This window comes from Trachurus japonicus, chromosome 9, assembly GCF_045865225.1.
Source record: "Trachurus japonicus isolate A0001 chromosome 9, Traja_1.0".
Classification (NCBI taxonomy): domain Eukaryota; kingdom Metazoa; phylum Chordata; class Actinopteri; order Carangiformes; family Carangidae; genus Trachurus; species Trachurus japonicus.
Genome location: NC_140915.1, coordinates 32,626,886 through 32,643,728, shown reverse-complemented (window position 1 = coordinate 32,643,728; position 16,843 = coordinate 32,626,886). Strand labels below are relative to the sequence as shown.

General features: G+C 41.7%; 1 protein-coding gene across 1 annotated transcript; it reads right to left on the bottom strand.

The window, feature by feature from the left end:
* Positions 1–855: 855 nt before the first annotated feature.
* lgi3 (leucine-rich repeat LGI family, member 3) lies at positions 856–7,918 on the bottom strand. Its single transcript, XM_085787469.1, has 9 exons — positions 7,309–7,918; positions 6,402–6,473; positions 5,642–5,713; positions 4,157–4,228; positions 3,987–4,058; positions 3,569–3,738; positions 3,307–3,471; positions 2,933–3,023; positions 856–2,608 (listed from the first exon to the last, which is right to left on the bottom strand). Exons 1-9 carry the CDS (start codon positions 7,509–7,511, stop codon positions 1,879–1,881), a joined length of 1,647 nt encoding a protein of 548 aa, XP_085643595.1. The 5' UTR covers positions 7,512–7,918; the 3' UTR covers positions 856–1,878.
* Positions 7,919–16,843: the final 8,925 nt, after the last annotated feature.

Below are 16,843 nucleotides of genomic sequence, written 5' to 3'. Positions count from 1 at the left end.
TTCGCGCTGTACATGCGCATCTCATCTATCTTTATTTCCCCCCGAAACCCCCATGCAGTTTTCATTTGTTTTCTGCCAATTTTGTCTCTTTCTGAAATAATACTTTGATATTAAATAGTCCGCTCAGCCGCTCCTTGTGAAAAACTCATGATTTTAACAGTAAAAAAAAAACAAAAAACAAAAAATAACATTAAAGTATGAATAGGCTAATTGATTTAAAGCAGAAGTAAGCAATCCGGTCGTTTTGGCTAATTTCTTGTCAGCCGATGGAGTTAGCAGCCCCCGCCCTCGTCATGGATCTATTGGTCCTCGTCCCTACGTCACCACGCGCATCCCTTGGCTGCACACACAGCCCTTCATGCCGTTCTCTCTCCTCATTGGATAAAACTTGTAGGATACAAGAAAAGTGTTCTCCTCGGCTTACAGCAGAGCAGAGTGACTGACAGACCCGTGTTTCGGTCCAAACACTCTATAGAAGTGATTGCTGTCGGAAGATAGAACTATTTAAGACTTATATTAACACAAAAATATCGCTTACTTCTGCTTTAATATTTATTTCTTTGGTAAGTGCACGGTAAGCGGGAAGCGTCGGACGGGTGCTTCCCGATAATATAATACATCCATGGTGCTTCCGCTAATTCAATTCCTGATCAACTGGACACCTCGAAGGGCATTATCGCTTACATAACAATTTAAACGGCATCATACACCATATCATCAAATAGGCTACAGACTGATGGACCCCAATTTGTCTTATAGGAGATAAGTGGCTAGTTGTGGCTGCAGCTATGTTAATTATTTGGGTGGTCACGTTTTTTGTAAAGAAACTGTAAAAACCTTTGGAAATAGGACACATTTTCTTTGAGGGACCATGAACAGGATTTAATAATAGCTACACCCGTCCCACCCACACTTCCATGTGCAGATTTACACAGCAACAATTACAGTTTATGATTGCAATTTTTTTTGTTGAAAAAAGATCACTTTAATATAGTATTTTTTGATCTTGTTATAGTTCCCACAAATCCCCAGATTTTCAAAATGACACCCAAATTGTTTATCGAGAATAGCCCCCAAACATAGGCCCTAAATGCTTTCTCATTTCCCATATTTCAAAAAAAGTGTAAGTTATGATCCAAAAGGACATCTACATATTTGGGCACTATAACAAAATCATGGAATAGTATGTCTTTAAATGAAGAACATAAACAGAGCAAGACTTAAGTAGGTTTACATAATGTAGGGGTTCCTTGTTTAGTTTGCTCATGCCTCAGGCTGGCTCCAACCCCGTGTTATTATTGCCAACAAACATTTAATCCAAAACGTTTCAAGATAATCTCATATATATATATAGAGAGAGAAACATAATCAAGGATTTAAAGTATTGCAATGGTAAGTATTGCTTGTTTTACATAGTTATATTATTTGTCATGCAAAATGGTACACAGAGAAACTACACTGTGTCACTTAGAAAACCTTCATAGTATTACATTCAGTTATAATGGCTAATCTCATCCAGTCAATAATTCAGAAGATGCACATGCACATCATTTTCACATTAGTAAAGTACAGTATACAACATAATGCTTTCAGAAAAATATTTGGCCTACACATGTGACTGGCAGAACTGAAGCAGTGATGCAACAGTGGCAGGATGCTTATGTTGACATGTTACTGTATGAGACCACATTGTTTATTCAGATGTTAGGAATAGTGCATAAAAAGGGATTAATAATTTAATTAGTCGCCTCGCTTAAAACATCAGGTGAAACAGCAGATCTTTAGTTACATAGCTTAGACATTTTGCAGTCTTTCCTTTATTTGGCACATGTTGCTATATGCTCAGAGACGCCTCCTTTCTCTCTGACAGTCACATGTCTACTTGGCACTGAGATCCACCACCAGGTGCTGGTAGGCCAGGGTGTTGCCTTTGAAGCTGGCAGCCAGCAGAATGTCCTTGTTGTCAACAGATACCAGGCTGAACGCCCGCGGGGCTCTCATGTTGAGCTCCTGGAAGGGCTGGAAGCGCTGAGTGAGATCATCCCAAAGGTATACTCTGGAGAAGGAGAAATCACTTCCAAGAATGAGGTACTGGCGGAGGCCCACGGTGAAAGGATACACTACCATTGAGCCCCGAGACGGGAGAGTCTGGATCTCTATGAAACGCTGCCCTTCCCAGCGAAGGATCTTGGAGTCACCAATGAAGCGTGTGAGGCAAAGGTAAAGAACTTTCCTCACCCAAAAGTGCTTAACCATCTGCACATCGGCCAGCTCTGTGATTTGAGAGAAGAAGGCGAACTGCTTCTGGCTCCGGCTCCACTGGTAAACCATTGGCGGCTGAGAGGCGCTGGAGAGGATGAGGTGAGGCTTTCCCGCAACATCAAGAAACTCCACATGGGTGTCTCGATGCCAGGGGTGGAGGGACTGGTGGGAGTAGAAACCATTGCTGTTCCAGCGATAAATGCTGGTGGAGCCTGCCTTGGAGCTGTCAGCTACAACAAAGTACCACTCTCCATCCAGCTGGAAGGTCTCCACGAAGTTGGGCTTCCTCACTCGAGTGGTGTCTATGTCTTGGATCTTTACAAAGCGCTGTGGGTCCTCTTCCCACCTGTCATAGCATAAAAATGGTCATAAAACTTTACACATAGTATAAAAGAACAGATACTGTACATGCTTATTCACCCTTTTCATGGATTAAACAAACAAGATGTAACATGTTAATTCTTGAGCTTTAGAAGTACTGGGAGGTGGATTTCATCAGAGCTGTTTCTCCCCTTGTCTTCAGTCTTCATGCAAAGCTAATAAGCTAATCACCTACGTATTGTGAGAGTGCTATCCAACTCTCAGCCAAATAAGCAAAGAAATACTCGGCATATTGTTGAGGCTATGTTGACAACAAGACACTGGCTATGTATGCAAGATGCAGTCTCACTTGTATATATGGGATCCACCAAAAAGTTGAGCCACCACCATGTAAAGCGTGTTGTTTATCACCACTGGTTTGCAGTACACAGCCGAGCGAGCTGCATGACAGAGGCACAGAGAGGCAGAAAAACATCAGGATTGCTTTCAAACCAGGTACATATATATATATATATATATATATATATATATATATATATATATATATATATATATATTTATATTTCTTCTTTTTTATATTTCTTGACTACTTTGCTCTTTAACTTGTACACTTTGAGTTGGAGATGTTGTTGCAACAAAAAGAAATTTCCCCTTGGGGATCAATAAAGTATTCTGATTCTGATTCTGATACACTCTGCATTTTCTTCATAGTCTGAAACTTACAGGTTATGTTGTGAAACCTCCTGAAGACCATCTCCACATGATCCCATACGTAGACAGTGCAGAACCCTGAATCAGGTTGGGCAAAGGCAACAAACTGATCTCCATTGAACTCATAGGACTCCGCTGACACAGAGTGGAAAGGGAAGGTTTCATACACAGCAAAATCTATAGGAGGACAAAAAAAAAACAGAGTGGGAGGGCTTAGAAACCAAGATGTCATGACTTCACTGTTGGCACAATGTTCCGAAGAAACACATTAAACCTGCACTGATGCAGCTGAAGTCACGTGGTACCAGGTCGTGGATTCTGCGTCCTTGGAATTCGAAGGGGCTGGCACAGTAGATGGCAGGAACAGAGGTGTTGGTCTTCTCCATCCAGTCGACCAGCCACTTGATTTTACAGTCACAGCGGAAAGAGTTCCCCCGCAGGTCTCTAAATAGAACAGACAGAAAAAGACAACACATGTCAGTTTTCATTTAAAAACCAAAACCAAACCAAATACTTGCATGATCAGAGTTTCAAACAAAAACCACACACTCAAGCCAGACAGTTTTGTAGATGAGTGTGGTAGCCCAATAAACCCTCTGGGAACCCAGGCAACCAGTATTTCTGTAGTGACAGATTGTGAGGTCAAACCTCTTGTGGAGCCACTGTTTTGATTTCAGTGTGGACACACTTACAGATCTGTGAGGATGTCTAAGTGTTTGAAGAGATCTCTGGGCAGCTGCTGCAGGTTGTTGTTTGAGAGGGATCTGAAAAAATAATACAATCGTTATCATTATGTCTGCCTTTTATGTAATTCAGTAATACAGAAACAGTGTCCATCTTTTTAGCTGAAGAAAATACTCACAGATGAGTCAGGGATTTGAGCCCTCTGAAGGTATACTTTGAGAGAGCCTGGATGTCATTGTTCTCGATGAACCTGAGGGGAGAAGAAAATGCTTGAATGTCACACAGTGATGACGAACTCTGAAATTCAACCAGTGTTATATAATGTTGTTCTTGTTTGGAGAGGAGGTTTTGCTCTGTGTGGCGGGTACAATAGGAGTGTGACTGTAAGCAGTCATTAGTGCGGTAATAGCAGCTCTGGTGGAGTTACAATGACAAGGTAACAGTAACAGCCTGTCTGTCTTAAAGAATAGGTTTGAGTCCCAACACAGGGAGATTAACAACAATACAGACTAACGTTGTACAATTTTTAATTTGTATTTGATAGATTCTGTTCACTAATACATTCAGTTCATTAGCTGCAAAAAAAGTAAAGCATTATTGATTGAACTTAATGGTAAAAGCTTATTTCTTGCTCTTGATTAATGTGATCAAAACAAGACACTGAGTGCAGCACAGAGGTACAAAGGTCTACATGTCAGCACCATTTGATCCTGCATCGTCTATTGATACTCGAGGACATAAGGCATATGCAGACTTCCTGGAGGCGGCTGGATATGAAAATATGACTTTATTAGCATTCACAGCAGGTAGTGGCTGTGGTGGCAGTGATGCAGAGAGAGAGAGCTGATGGCTGGGCTGCAGCCAGACCCACTCACTGCACACTCCAAGCCATCAGCTAACTAATTCCTAAAGCCCATCAATTCAAAGAATGGTATATGCAGCTTTATAGATGCAGTGTGCTCACTATTGCAGGAGGATTTATTATTCAGCTCTACTTTTGGCACTCTTTGCCATACTGAGTCCACTACTGAGTCCAATCCTGAAATCTTAAAGTGCAGCTATGATTCCAGTTATTTATTCACTTTATTGACAAGTACACATAAGTCATCATTTATGTATTTAGTTAGTTAGTCAAATCTTTATTGTGACTATTGTTTCTTATGCCCCCATAAATGTAGAGAGGATACATTAAACAAAAGAATAGAAAACTGATAATAGTACAAAAATCTGAAACAGGTCTATCTCACTAACTCAGGTAATTATAGAACAATGGAAACTGATGAACCATAATGTGAGAGTAGCAGAAACAGAGAAGAGTCACAGTCAGCAAACAGTCAAACACAGAAGAGGCTATTTAAAGTTGTCCAACATTAGCTACTGAACAAACCAGACCAACCCCCCCCCCGTGTATTGACCTCGGTAAGGGTGCATTTCTGTAAGAGGAACAATGTGTTTGTTTGTTTTTTCATACATACACTCCCTTTACACTCCACTCCCTTTAATACTATTCTAAAACTATTTGAGGGACGTGTAGTTCCTCTGTCAGAGCATACATTTCAAAAAACAAAGACATACAACACTGCAGGTGATTCTGTACATTCAGGCAAAAATTATTTTCAGATATTATTATCTTGCATTTAGTAGCATAAAATAAGACACTCACAGGTACTGCAGGTGAGACAGACCAGCAAAGGCATCATCAGAAATAGTGGTGAATGTGTTGGAGTTCAAGAGCCTGTAGAAAGGAGGCAGCAGTGATTCAGTCATATTAATAATAATAACAATAATATAATGTAACATGTATCTTGCTAAAGTTGGAGTGATACATCTAGGGAACTGATTGCCATTTCAAGTGGTAGTAAATGATTTCTATTTGTTTTGGGACCAATCTATACATACAAATGAAGAAATGAATAACATTATGAATATTTGTGATCTCAAAGACATAAAACAATCACAGTATACAATCTAATGATAACTAAGACCACAGTTCTGAACAATAAGATAAATACGTTTCAAATATACACAAGCACACAGACCTACACAGACACATGAACGCACACTCTTGATTGCATCTGAAGAGATAAACAGCCCTTTGTTTTGCAGAGCACAACTGAAGGGAGTCAGTCATTGGCAATGACACTGATACAGAGCCACTTTACTCTTATTACTGCTATGTCACCACTGTTTTCAATAACCATTCATTTCTAGTAGCTGAAGTCCGTTCATTGTCACTGCAAAACAAAAGATGTCTGAGTGGGCCACAATATCAGCTGCAAGAAAACATACCTGCAGTGTACTGTGTAGTGTTGTGTCTGTGTTTGCAAAGAGGGACAATTGAACTGGCTGTGACAGGGAGACTGAATGTAAAGTTTAGGCTGTTTTCTAGCTGTATGATGCTCTGTTGGGTGGGTGGGACTCACAGGAACTGCAGTAGGTGAAGGTGTGAGAAAGCTCCCTCTGGGATTGTAGTGAAAGCTGCATTCACCATGGTCCTGGTCAGAGGAAACACAACATCAGCTCTCATCAGATTGTGTAGATGTATGGAGATTATGAAGCTCTGCCGTGTGACGTCATGTGAGAACATATCTTGTTTCCAACATGAAGTGTGTCTTTTTCATTCCTTGTAAACTCCTGTCTGACTGAGCACATGTCTCTCCTTTAAAAACTAGGACACATAACTTCCTTCTCTAATTCTTTACTTCTACTTCGGTGTAAAATGAGGCCACCTCCACCAGCCTGTGCTCTCCAATTCCCTTGACTGTTCAAACTCAATATTCAATCTACGGACAACAGGGGGGTCAATATGAGATAAAAGGGAGCATCTTGACACAACCTTCCCCTGACGCCATCAGATGTTAAGCCTTCCATTTCATTGTATGTACTTTTTTATTGAGCGTATCTCTGCCCTCTCTTCCAGATTACATCTCTCAGAGGAGAAGCAGGTCTCCTGCAGCCAGATAGAGAATCTATTGTTAGTCATCTTCCCTGGAGCTCGACAGGATTTTACTGCTGTGCTTCTTCAACTAAGTTCAGCATATAGCAGATGGACATTATTGTTTTTTACTGTTACGTAATGCTGGTTGGTTTAGATCTTTCAACCAATGCCAAGTCACACTGCATCAAGAAAACATCAACAGGAAACACACCTATATTCACTTTTAGGTGAGAGGAGGAGTAGATTTTATGCATCATTACATAATGGAGGGTGACATCAGTGATGTAGCCATCTGTACCAGCCCATATACTGCTGATACTTCATACAGGTTATGAAAACATGTTTTTTTGGGGCGTGAAAGGCGCACACATGATTTATTTTGTTTGACTCACAGAGAGATGATTCCCGGGGGGAAGCTCTTGGGGATAGCCTTGGTATCCACACAGAATGCACTGTCTTTGGTACAGGAGCAGGTCGCAGGACAGCGGGGGATCTTGGGAGCTCTCCTGGCGTTTGATTCCCTTGGCAGGCACAGACACAGACACAGGAGGGACAAGCAGATCAGCCTCAGCCATCTCCCTTCAAGCTCCAACATCCTCAGACAGTGGGAAAGGAAAGCTGTGTGACTGAGCTTCTTGAAGTTTCTCCTCAGTGGCAAGTGGCGTGTTGAGAGACGATGGTCAGCCTGCCTACAACCACAGCAGCTCTGATAATGCTGAGCGCAGAGTTGAGAGAGGCAGCGAGAGAGAGAGAGAGAGAGAGAGAGAGAGAGAGAGAGAGAGAATGGATGAGAGACAGAAAGGGAGGAGGGGGAGCAGGGTAGTCCCTGAGTATCCTCGGTGGGTGTGGGTGCTCTGCAGCTTCCCTGGATCTGTGCAATCTCTCACTGTCTCTGTCAGAAGCTGCTGCCAGATTGCACACTGCGGGAATGAGGAGGAAGGCTGCTCTCTCCGCACCAGGACCTGTAGGCAGCGTCGCTGACAATGAATTATTTACTGTTGTACACGCAGAAAAACCTTAAAACAACTGCAGCATGGGAGAGAGAGAGGGGAGATGAGGGGGAGGGGGTCACATCAGTGCTGATGGAAGATTATACTGGCAGCACTCTGCATGTTCTTATCAGGTGTCAGGCTGCTGCTGCAGTCATGAGAGCATCAAGGATGCACGGAAATGTGTGTGCATGTGTGCATTAATGTGTGTGTGTGCCTGTGGGAGGTGTTTATATTCTAGCAGTTTCTTAACAGCAACTGGTGCTGAGATTTTTTTTTTAATGCATGAAGCTTCAGTGCTTCAGTGAAGAGGCAGAGCCACCACCTCTGATGAGGTCAATATGAGAACCTAGTGCTGCATTATACACAAGTGTTATATCATAAAAACAAAACCAAATTCTGATTCATTAAACACTCCAGATTTCATAAACATTACATTTAGTATTGCAACTAGCAGTTATCATCATTGCACTAATTAATCCACCAATTATTGTCTGAACTAAATGTTAAGTTGTTTGGTTGTTCACGTCACAAGAGGTGACAGCTTTAAATCATCTTGTCGGAACAACACAAAGAAAACCAAAATGTGTTGATATGTGACAGTGAAACATTTGTTTCTCAGTTACATCATGTTGAATGCATATTATTATAGTTGTACTGTTTTGCTTTTCAGTTTTTCTTCTCTCAGGTTGTTGTTTTGACTCCTTTATAACCACCTTCAGTAAACTGTGGAGTTGTCATTTTCAACTTGACTGCATCATGGCCTTTGCTCATTAATTGTAATTAATTTTAATTAAGTGTTATACTGTGTGCATTTTGCTCTATATTGCACTATGTGTCAGAAAACAGCTGTGGTTCAATAGAAATGACTAATTTAATGTGAACTAGTTTCCTCCGGACTGCAGCAGCAGGTCACTCACTGACACAAACAACATATTGATGTTTCAGCATACTAATTGTCCACAGTTATTTTTCATGCACTAATATTAAATGAGCAACAGATGCACCAGGACACATCAACAAGCCTTTGTTTTATTGACTTGTGACAGCAGAGGGCGCTGTTGGCCAGAAGATGAAGTGTGTTGAAGGGCCGGCGCCTGAGCAGTGAGGCTTCAGTCTGCTGGCAGAGCGTGGCCTCAGTGCCAGGCGTCACCAGCCTTCTTGCACAACCATTCCGTTGTCACCGGCCCCGGCCCCTAACGGACTGTCTGTCTCTGTCCACGTCTCAGCACATTGTCCCCAACACAGACAGGCAGCACAGACACGGCGTGTGGTTTCACATCTGATCCAAAGCAGCTGTTTAGTACTCATTTTAAAGCAGATGAACCTTCTTTCTTTCTTTCTTTCTTTCTTTCTTTCTTTCTTTCTTTCTTTCTTTCTTTCTTTCTTTCTTTCTTTCTTTCTTTCTTTCCTTGCTTCCTTCCATCCTTCCTTCCTTCCTTCTTACACAACCCCTTGTTCTCTGATGTACACTCACTGTAAGATATGAAATGAAATAAAAGCATTATCTTTAGGGATGAAAGACCAAGAGCCCAGAATATCTTCAGGGGCTTCGTTTGAAATGTGTTTGATGTTTTCCTTTGCCTTGAGACAGTTTGATGTTTATCAGTGAAAGGCTTCCAGAGGCTAATGTTTTTGAACAGACATCAGATGCCTCAAATCTGTGAGGCCTCTCAATAAGAGTGAATTCAAATGTGAATCAGTTACAAAATTATGGGTGGTGTCTCTTTGTGCTGGAATGCCATTTCCTGTGCAGCAGCTATCTTTAAGGTTTATTTTCTTTGTGCTTTGCTACAGTTTGTGTGTGCCTCAGCTTTTTTTTTTTCTTTCTTTTTTTTTTGTTCTAACTGTATTTGTGGTTTCATGTAAGTCATGCTCAGTGAGGATCAGTTAATGCCTGAGCTTATTCCTTGCAGAGCTCCACCCAATCCAAACGTCCGGTGGGAACCAGTATAATTGCATGGCATAGAGAACGGAGCATGAAACAGCAGCTGGAAACCCTAACATGCCCTGTGTGAGGCAGAGGAATCTGAAAAGCTGCTGAGATTAATCCACCAACCTCTCTCTGTCCAAACACTTGGTCAAATACTCTTCTGGAAAACATGCTGTGTGAAATAAATGAGTTATATTATCAAAACTAGGTTTTCTTCATCAACTCAAGATGTCATAGTTAGATTTTCTTAACTAAAATAATATAATTTCAGAATTAAGGAAGTATGTTGATTTAATTAAAATGTTTTTAAAATTGCTTGTAGCAGTTATTGAGTAACTCTCTCTGCAGTGAAACACACCAGGTTAAGGACAAACAGTGAGGATTCGGTGCTGCCTCTATACAGCAGCATGGCCTCAGCTCATCTCTCCATCAGGTGGTGTGTGTATAGCATTAACAGCTGTGCCTGCTGCGCTGCCTGCTCTCATATCAACTTAGCCAAGTCACCACTCACTCCGAATGCTCAGCATCACAAGGAGCACTTGGCCATGCTGAGTTTGGCAAAAATTAGTCATCAAACATCACAAAGTGTTCCAGTCTCCTGTGCCAGACTCTCACTGTCTCATTATATCCTCTGCTGTCTGGCACGTATGATTTTCTAAAATCAGAGCTTTTCACCTCCTCAGTGGCCAGCCAACCCTGCCTCGGCTCTGACTCGACGTCACAGCCACGTTTAACACTGGCTTTGTTCACTGCAGTCTCAAACCCACATCCCATTCTGATTATGGGCCAAGGAGCCTGAAAAGACCTCTCTGTCTGTCTGTTTCCATTTCTGTTTGGTTTTCACGGTTTGGCCTCCTGGCTGCACAGGAAGCAGGAAAAACAAAATAGGAAGAAAGACAAAATGTGTTTCACCTCAGTTTCTTTTCAGGGAAAATCCCAACTGCTCCGGGCAATGTGCTTCATACAAGACTCACAAAGGTGTTGAGACTTCACTCAGACAAGTACGCACACGTTAGGATGTTCCTATACTGCTGGAGATATGAATGCAACATGTCTGCACCTCCTGTGCAATTCTTCACACAAAGTGATTAACAGAGGTGGACAAGGGCACAAATAAACGGGTGATTCTGAGGCATTAAATCATTAACTTCATTCTTCATGTGCCTCCATGAGGCTGCAAAGCTGAGAGATGCCAGTAATTCAGCTTGGCCAAGTCTGAGGACAAGTTGACGTCAGACGTCCTCTCCGGAGAGTCAGGAGCAAATAATGCGTTCACACGTGACTGAGAAATTCAATAAGGTAAGTGTTTGTCACAACAAGCCCCAGTGAGAGCAAACCTGTCATGCTCGATGAGTCCATCTTTAACAAGCAATTGTGCTGTAGCAAACATGCCAATAAAATTCACTATTATTTCATAGTAGACAATAAATTCTAAGGCCTTGGACAAGTCAAAGGGTGAATGCAGGCTGCAGGATACCTTCAGGGTTTCATACCATACTGTGCCAAGAAAACAACCATCCCAAATTGCTCGTATTCCTTGCCTCGCTCTCTAAGTGCGGTTCAGTCACTAGAAGGTATGTCAGCCAATCTCATCCCAGGCTCAATTCAATTAAAGAGAGTACAAAGACATATGGCTCAGGGGCGAGTGATATGATTAGAGTCCTGCGTACAACGACGCTTCTTCTTTGATTCATACCCTCTCTTCTCTGTCCACTCACAGCGATGGGCCTTGGAGCGACTGAAGCGACTGAGCCAAGAAAGGTTCCCTCAGGTGGGCTAAACCATCCTCAAGGGACTGTAAAAGGTCTCCTGAGCTAATCTCTTACAAGCACTAGGTCATACTGTCATTATCCTTGCAGCGCAAAGAGATGGCCATCACAAAACAAGCCAAGAAAAATGAAATCTGTTTTTTTTTTTTTTTTTTTTTCGACAGGGATTTTCTGTTGATCAGCATTCTGACATTTTTCGGGGCTCAGGGGATCAGGAAAAACCTCCAAAATCGAAGGCAATGCTGCTATCTTAGTTTTCAATGAGGACAATGCAAAGGAGCAACTGTACCCCAGCCCTTGAGCCGAGCTGCCATAAAAGACAGGCGATACGCCTCTTGGGACGGGGATGTGTCGGAGGAATGCGTGTGCAGGTATCCAGCTGCCTGTGGGGACTGGGGAGAAAGGCCCAGCACACCAGTTGATCCTGTTTGATAAAGGCCCTGACAGGCCCAGATTATATGTCTGAGCCTGGAGGAGGTGTCTGTGTCTCATTCCTCCACTGAAGAAAGTCGATCTGGTGGGAAAGAGGCGGGGCCATGCCTGTAGGCGTCAGGATTTGTAAGGACGCCAACACACACCTTGTCGAGCAGACACCACTACCACTGCCCCTCTCCACCCCCTGATAGCTCCACACCAAACAAACACCCTCATCCATCTCATTTACCTGACCACACCCAGGCCTCCAGACGCCATCATGCTCTCTCCACAGTTCATGCCAGATATACTGTGTATCTCACTCGGAGTACAGTAACAGTAGCATTCACCTCAGTTTTTCAAGGGGAGACACTACAGGCAAAAACACTGTTTTTTCATGAAAAATGAAATGATCAATTTTGAGATTTTGGGCTATTTTTCTTCCTTAACATGTATTCTCTCAGAAAAGTCAAAAGAAATGGTAGAAAATCCACATTAAGGTGGTTATTTTACTTAATTTTGTCTCTTTCATCAGTAGATTTCTCCTAAATTCACCAAAAGTTAACAGCTACTGTGACATACTGTGCTGTACTTGTTGTCTGACCCATGTCATGTCAGGTATCAAAGGCCGTTTGCTCAAAATGAGTTTTTCCTCAGACTCTGAACCCGAAATCTCCACTTCAGCAGCACTTAGAAACACCAAACCTTCCAGTTTTATTCCTGTCTATATTCTGAAGGTTTTTACAGAGGGGATTGTTGATATATCATTCAAAGCCTGGTTTATACAACATTTTATTCCTAAAAACATGGCAAAATTGGATTTTTTTTTGTATTTTCTCATTTACAAAGTGATAAAAAGAGATTTCCAAAATCCCCTCTGTAAAAACTTCTGACTCTAATACGTCAACAAAATAAAACAAGAATTTTGAAAGTAGCTTTATCTATTGTTCAGATTTCGGTTCTGGAAATGTATGCAAATCAGCGCATATTACATCAGATATTGCCTCATTTACATATTTAAATCGGGGGGCAAGTGTGGGTTCAGTGTCTTGAGTGCCCAAGGACACTTCAACATGTTGACTGGAGGAGCCTGGAATCGATCCAAAGACCTTCTGGTTAGTGGACAACCCGCTCTACCTCCTAAGCCACAGCCGGTTTAGCATGTGTGTGCTTTCACAATATGTGTTTCATTTTTCTGTGTTTTTCTTTCACTGTGCTTCTAGCGTGGCTACAGGAATAATGGAGTTGCATGGTGGTTTAGTCTATTTTATGAACTGCCGCGAATTTCACTCCACGTGTCTAAGATCTGGTCCAAAATTAAAACTGATCAATACAGTACTGACAAACTCAGTACAAACAAAGCTGTACTTTGCTAATTAGCAAAACTAGAATGGTGAACATGGTATTAACACTTCATGCCAGAGTCAGCATATTAGCATGTGAACATTGATTGTCTCCGTATGCTAATAGCCTTAATTTCAAAGCACAGCCTCAGCACTGCTAGTATGGCGCTCCAGACTAGATATAATGCTACCTACCAGTGACTGACTTAATTCTCATAATAAATATAATATAGTGAGGAGTGACTGATTATTTTTCATACTTTGAAACTGGAGTTGAATCAGCAATTTACTTTTTTTGTGAATATTGGGACAAGTCTGTCCTGTAGGCTATAGGTCAATGAGAGAATGGATCCAAAGCAACAAGTTACAGTGAGAACAGGGTGAACAATGGATCACTTTATACTGTGTCTGGTCTAATAGATTTTAAGAAAATCTATAATTGGTTAATTTGTGATAAAAATATTAGGTAACACTTTATGTGATGCCTATCTACAGATATAATGAGTTATAATGCAGTTATAGCACTAGTAGTAGCACTAGTAGTAATAATAGTATCGTTACAAACACTCATTTAAAATGGTCATAATGCCATGCCCACATCAAAAATGCATTATTAATATACCTGACCTTATAAGTCATGATAAAATGCTTAAATTATTATAAAGCATTATGATAATTTATGAGTGATTATAACTATAGTTATACAGTGCTATAACTGCATTATAACTCATTATATGTATGGTTATAATGCGGTATAGAGATAGGCATCAAGTTAAGTGTTACCAAATGTTATAATCTAAACAAGCATTGCTCATTTACTGTAAATCTTCCTGATGCTTGTGGGGAACAGATACATCCCCACAAACTTATCTGCTTATGTTTTTTGGTGATGTGGAGAAAAGAAGGAAAGGGGCAATGACTCAAAGTCAATAGTGAGATATATAGTGAGTGACAGGCCATGCCCCAGGCTCACCCCTTCTGTCATGTCTGTCCCACGGAGCAGCCCCGGCACCGGGGACCTGTCATATAGACAGCCATCTCACAAACAGGGGTCCGGGTCCTCTGTGGAGACAGAAACATCAACAACCAAAGAGCACAGACGACACCAAAGTACACCGAGCGCACTCGTCTGTCATTTCTACTTCAGCAAACCAGTGGGGTTCAGCACCAAGATGTTCACACCAGTGACAAAATATTTACATCATTAATTACATATTTTGTTCTGCTGAAGAAATATGCCCTCATGAATGAGCTACACCCAAAACCACAGTGGCCACATTCAGCAGAAAAACAGATGTTCGTCATTTTAACTATTGTTGACGAGAGTAGGGACTCAGCGAGCAAACAACAGAAAATTAAAATTCTTCCTCTGTTTTGAAATCAGCAATCTATGGTTCAGTGGAGATAAGCCTGTCTGCTGCGGTTACTGACACACTTAATGTCTGAACTGTCTGACTTTTTCTTTTTCTTTTTTGAGTCCGTATTACAGGGAGGAATGCCGGGCCAAGAGACATGTCTCTTTCACCTTGCACATGGACACTGGCCAGGATGATATTCATGAGTTCCAGTGCTGTAGTTACTGCTGCAACACTTCTCCCTGTGTCCCCTCCTTTATTGACAGTCCCTCTCTGCTAAACTCTCCTCCCTCGTTCCCATAAATAATCAGTTCATTTGTGAAGAGGCAGAGGTGCAAAACAGGAGGCTGATGTCACTGATCCTGTTTCCGGGAGCCCATAGCAAGTAGAAACACACACACACACACGCACGCACGCACCCACACACACACACACACACACACACACACACACACACACACACACACACACACCGTCAGAGGTGCCATCATCACCACCAGCATCACCGTCTGAGGACCCTCTCTCCTAACTGCATGAAGCCAAGAAATGAACTCTGATTGATGACGTGTCTCCTCCACAGGGTGGCAGAGAGTTGAAGGGCAGGTCATCTGTCACTGCTGACAGGAAACACACAGGGTGGAGATTAATGGAGAGGCTCAGGCTTCTCTCCAAACCTGGAGATGATAATCCTTAACTGGAATAAATCAAACCGTCTCTGGTAAACAAGCTCACAAAGCAATTCATCTCACAGGCCGCCGAAGAAACACATCTGACTCTTGTCACCGACTCTCAGAAAAGTTACACAGTTTGCAGACGACTCACTCATTTCCACACATTTATATTTTTTCGAGGTGTGACGATGCAAAGTAGAGATAGAGTGTGACATAGTAGTTCGCATCATATTTTCATGTTGAATGGTTTACTCTGGCCATTTACATCACTGCCAGCGAATTCATGAAAGGCAGATTTAAACAAATCTATCATCATGTCAAGGGTGACTACACTCGTCCAGCCTGTCTGACATTAATTTGGACAGATCTGATGAAAGATGGGAAAATTTTACCAACATTTCAGTATGTGTCAATATGCTCTTGTTCTTGTTCTGTGAAAGCTGACTGGAATCTTATCACAATTCTTTATAACCAATAGCCTACATTTTATCATACTGTTTACTACATTATGATCAACTAAATTGTTTATGTGAGTAAAATAGTTCTTTACCAATATTCAGATTATAATATTCAGAAAAGGTTTTGTTTTAGTTCATTGAGAAAATCTCTGTCATCCTGTAAGAAGTGTGTTCCCTCAAAAGCCTTCATAACGATACTTTAGAAGCCCACATATTGCACAATTGCTTTTTTGTGCACACCCTGTATTGTTTTTTTTCTTGGTTCAACAGAAAAGAAAACAGTCTTAATTTTTTTTTTCTCCAGGAATTAGACTGTAGAATTCTGTCTATTTTCACATCAAGATCCCTCGGCCATTTGAAAACAGAGCTTTTGTTCATCAGTGGTTTAAACCAACGCTGCGAGGAACAGCTGCACTCTGTGAATGTACGTCACGCATCCTGCAATTTTTTTTTTTTTTTTAACAACATCATTTGTAGTGAAAGGCCTTAAAAATAAGTTGGTATTCAGGGGCAAAGCGTTAGGCTGACTGCAATTGAGCGAGGGTGTTGCCGCCGGTGCTTTAACGTTACCGGTTTGCAGTTGGGTCGTGCTTGAATGACTGAAATTCCAGTATTCCCAAATCAATTTGCATTCCCCCAATCAGTCATCAGATAGGCATTTCTCAGAGAAGACAAAAACAGGACATAGCAGTCAGACGTCTTCTTTCATCTCAGTGTTCACAGACCATTAATTAGATACTGTCACATTTCCCAAATTATAACTGCTAACAATAAACTCCTTCCCCTGCCAATCCCCATCAGAGCAGAAATAAAGACGCCGACTGAGTTCATGAACTGCAGCCATCAGCAGAGCACCGTTGCTACACTGGATGACAGCCGATGAACTTTGCTCCACCAAACTCTTCCTGTGCCATCTGTCAGAAGTGATAATACCCTCCACCTAATAGCACCTCTGCTCCTTGCTCTGCACCATTAGCAGGTTATAAAGCACGGCC

Coding starts and splice junctions, on each gene's coding strand:
- lgi3 (XM_085787469.1), bottom strand. CDS start 7,511: ATGTTGGAGCTTGAAGGGAGATGGCTGAGGCTGATCTGCTTGTCCCTC. Junction 4,229..5,641: donor CTGTCTCACCTGCAGTACCT/GTGAGTGTCTTA, acceptor TTCTCCCCTCAG/GTTCATCGAGAACAATGACA. Junction 3,024..3,306: donor GAGGTTTCACAACATAACCT/GTAAGTTTCAGA, acceptor TCTGTCATGCAG/CTCGCTCGGCTGTGTACTGC.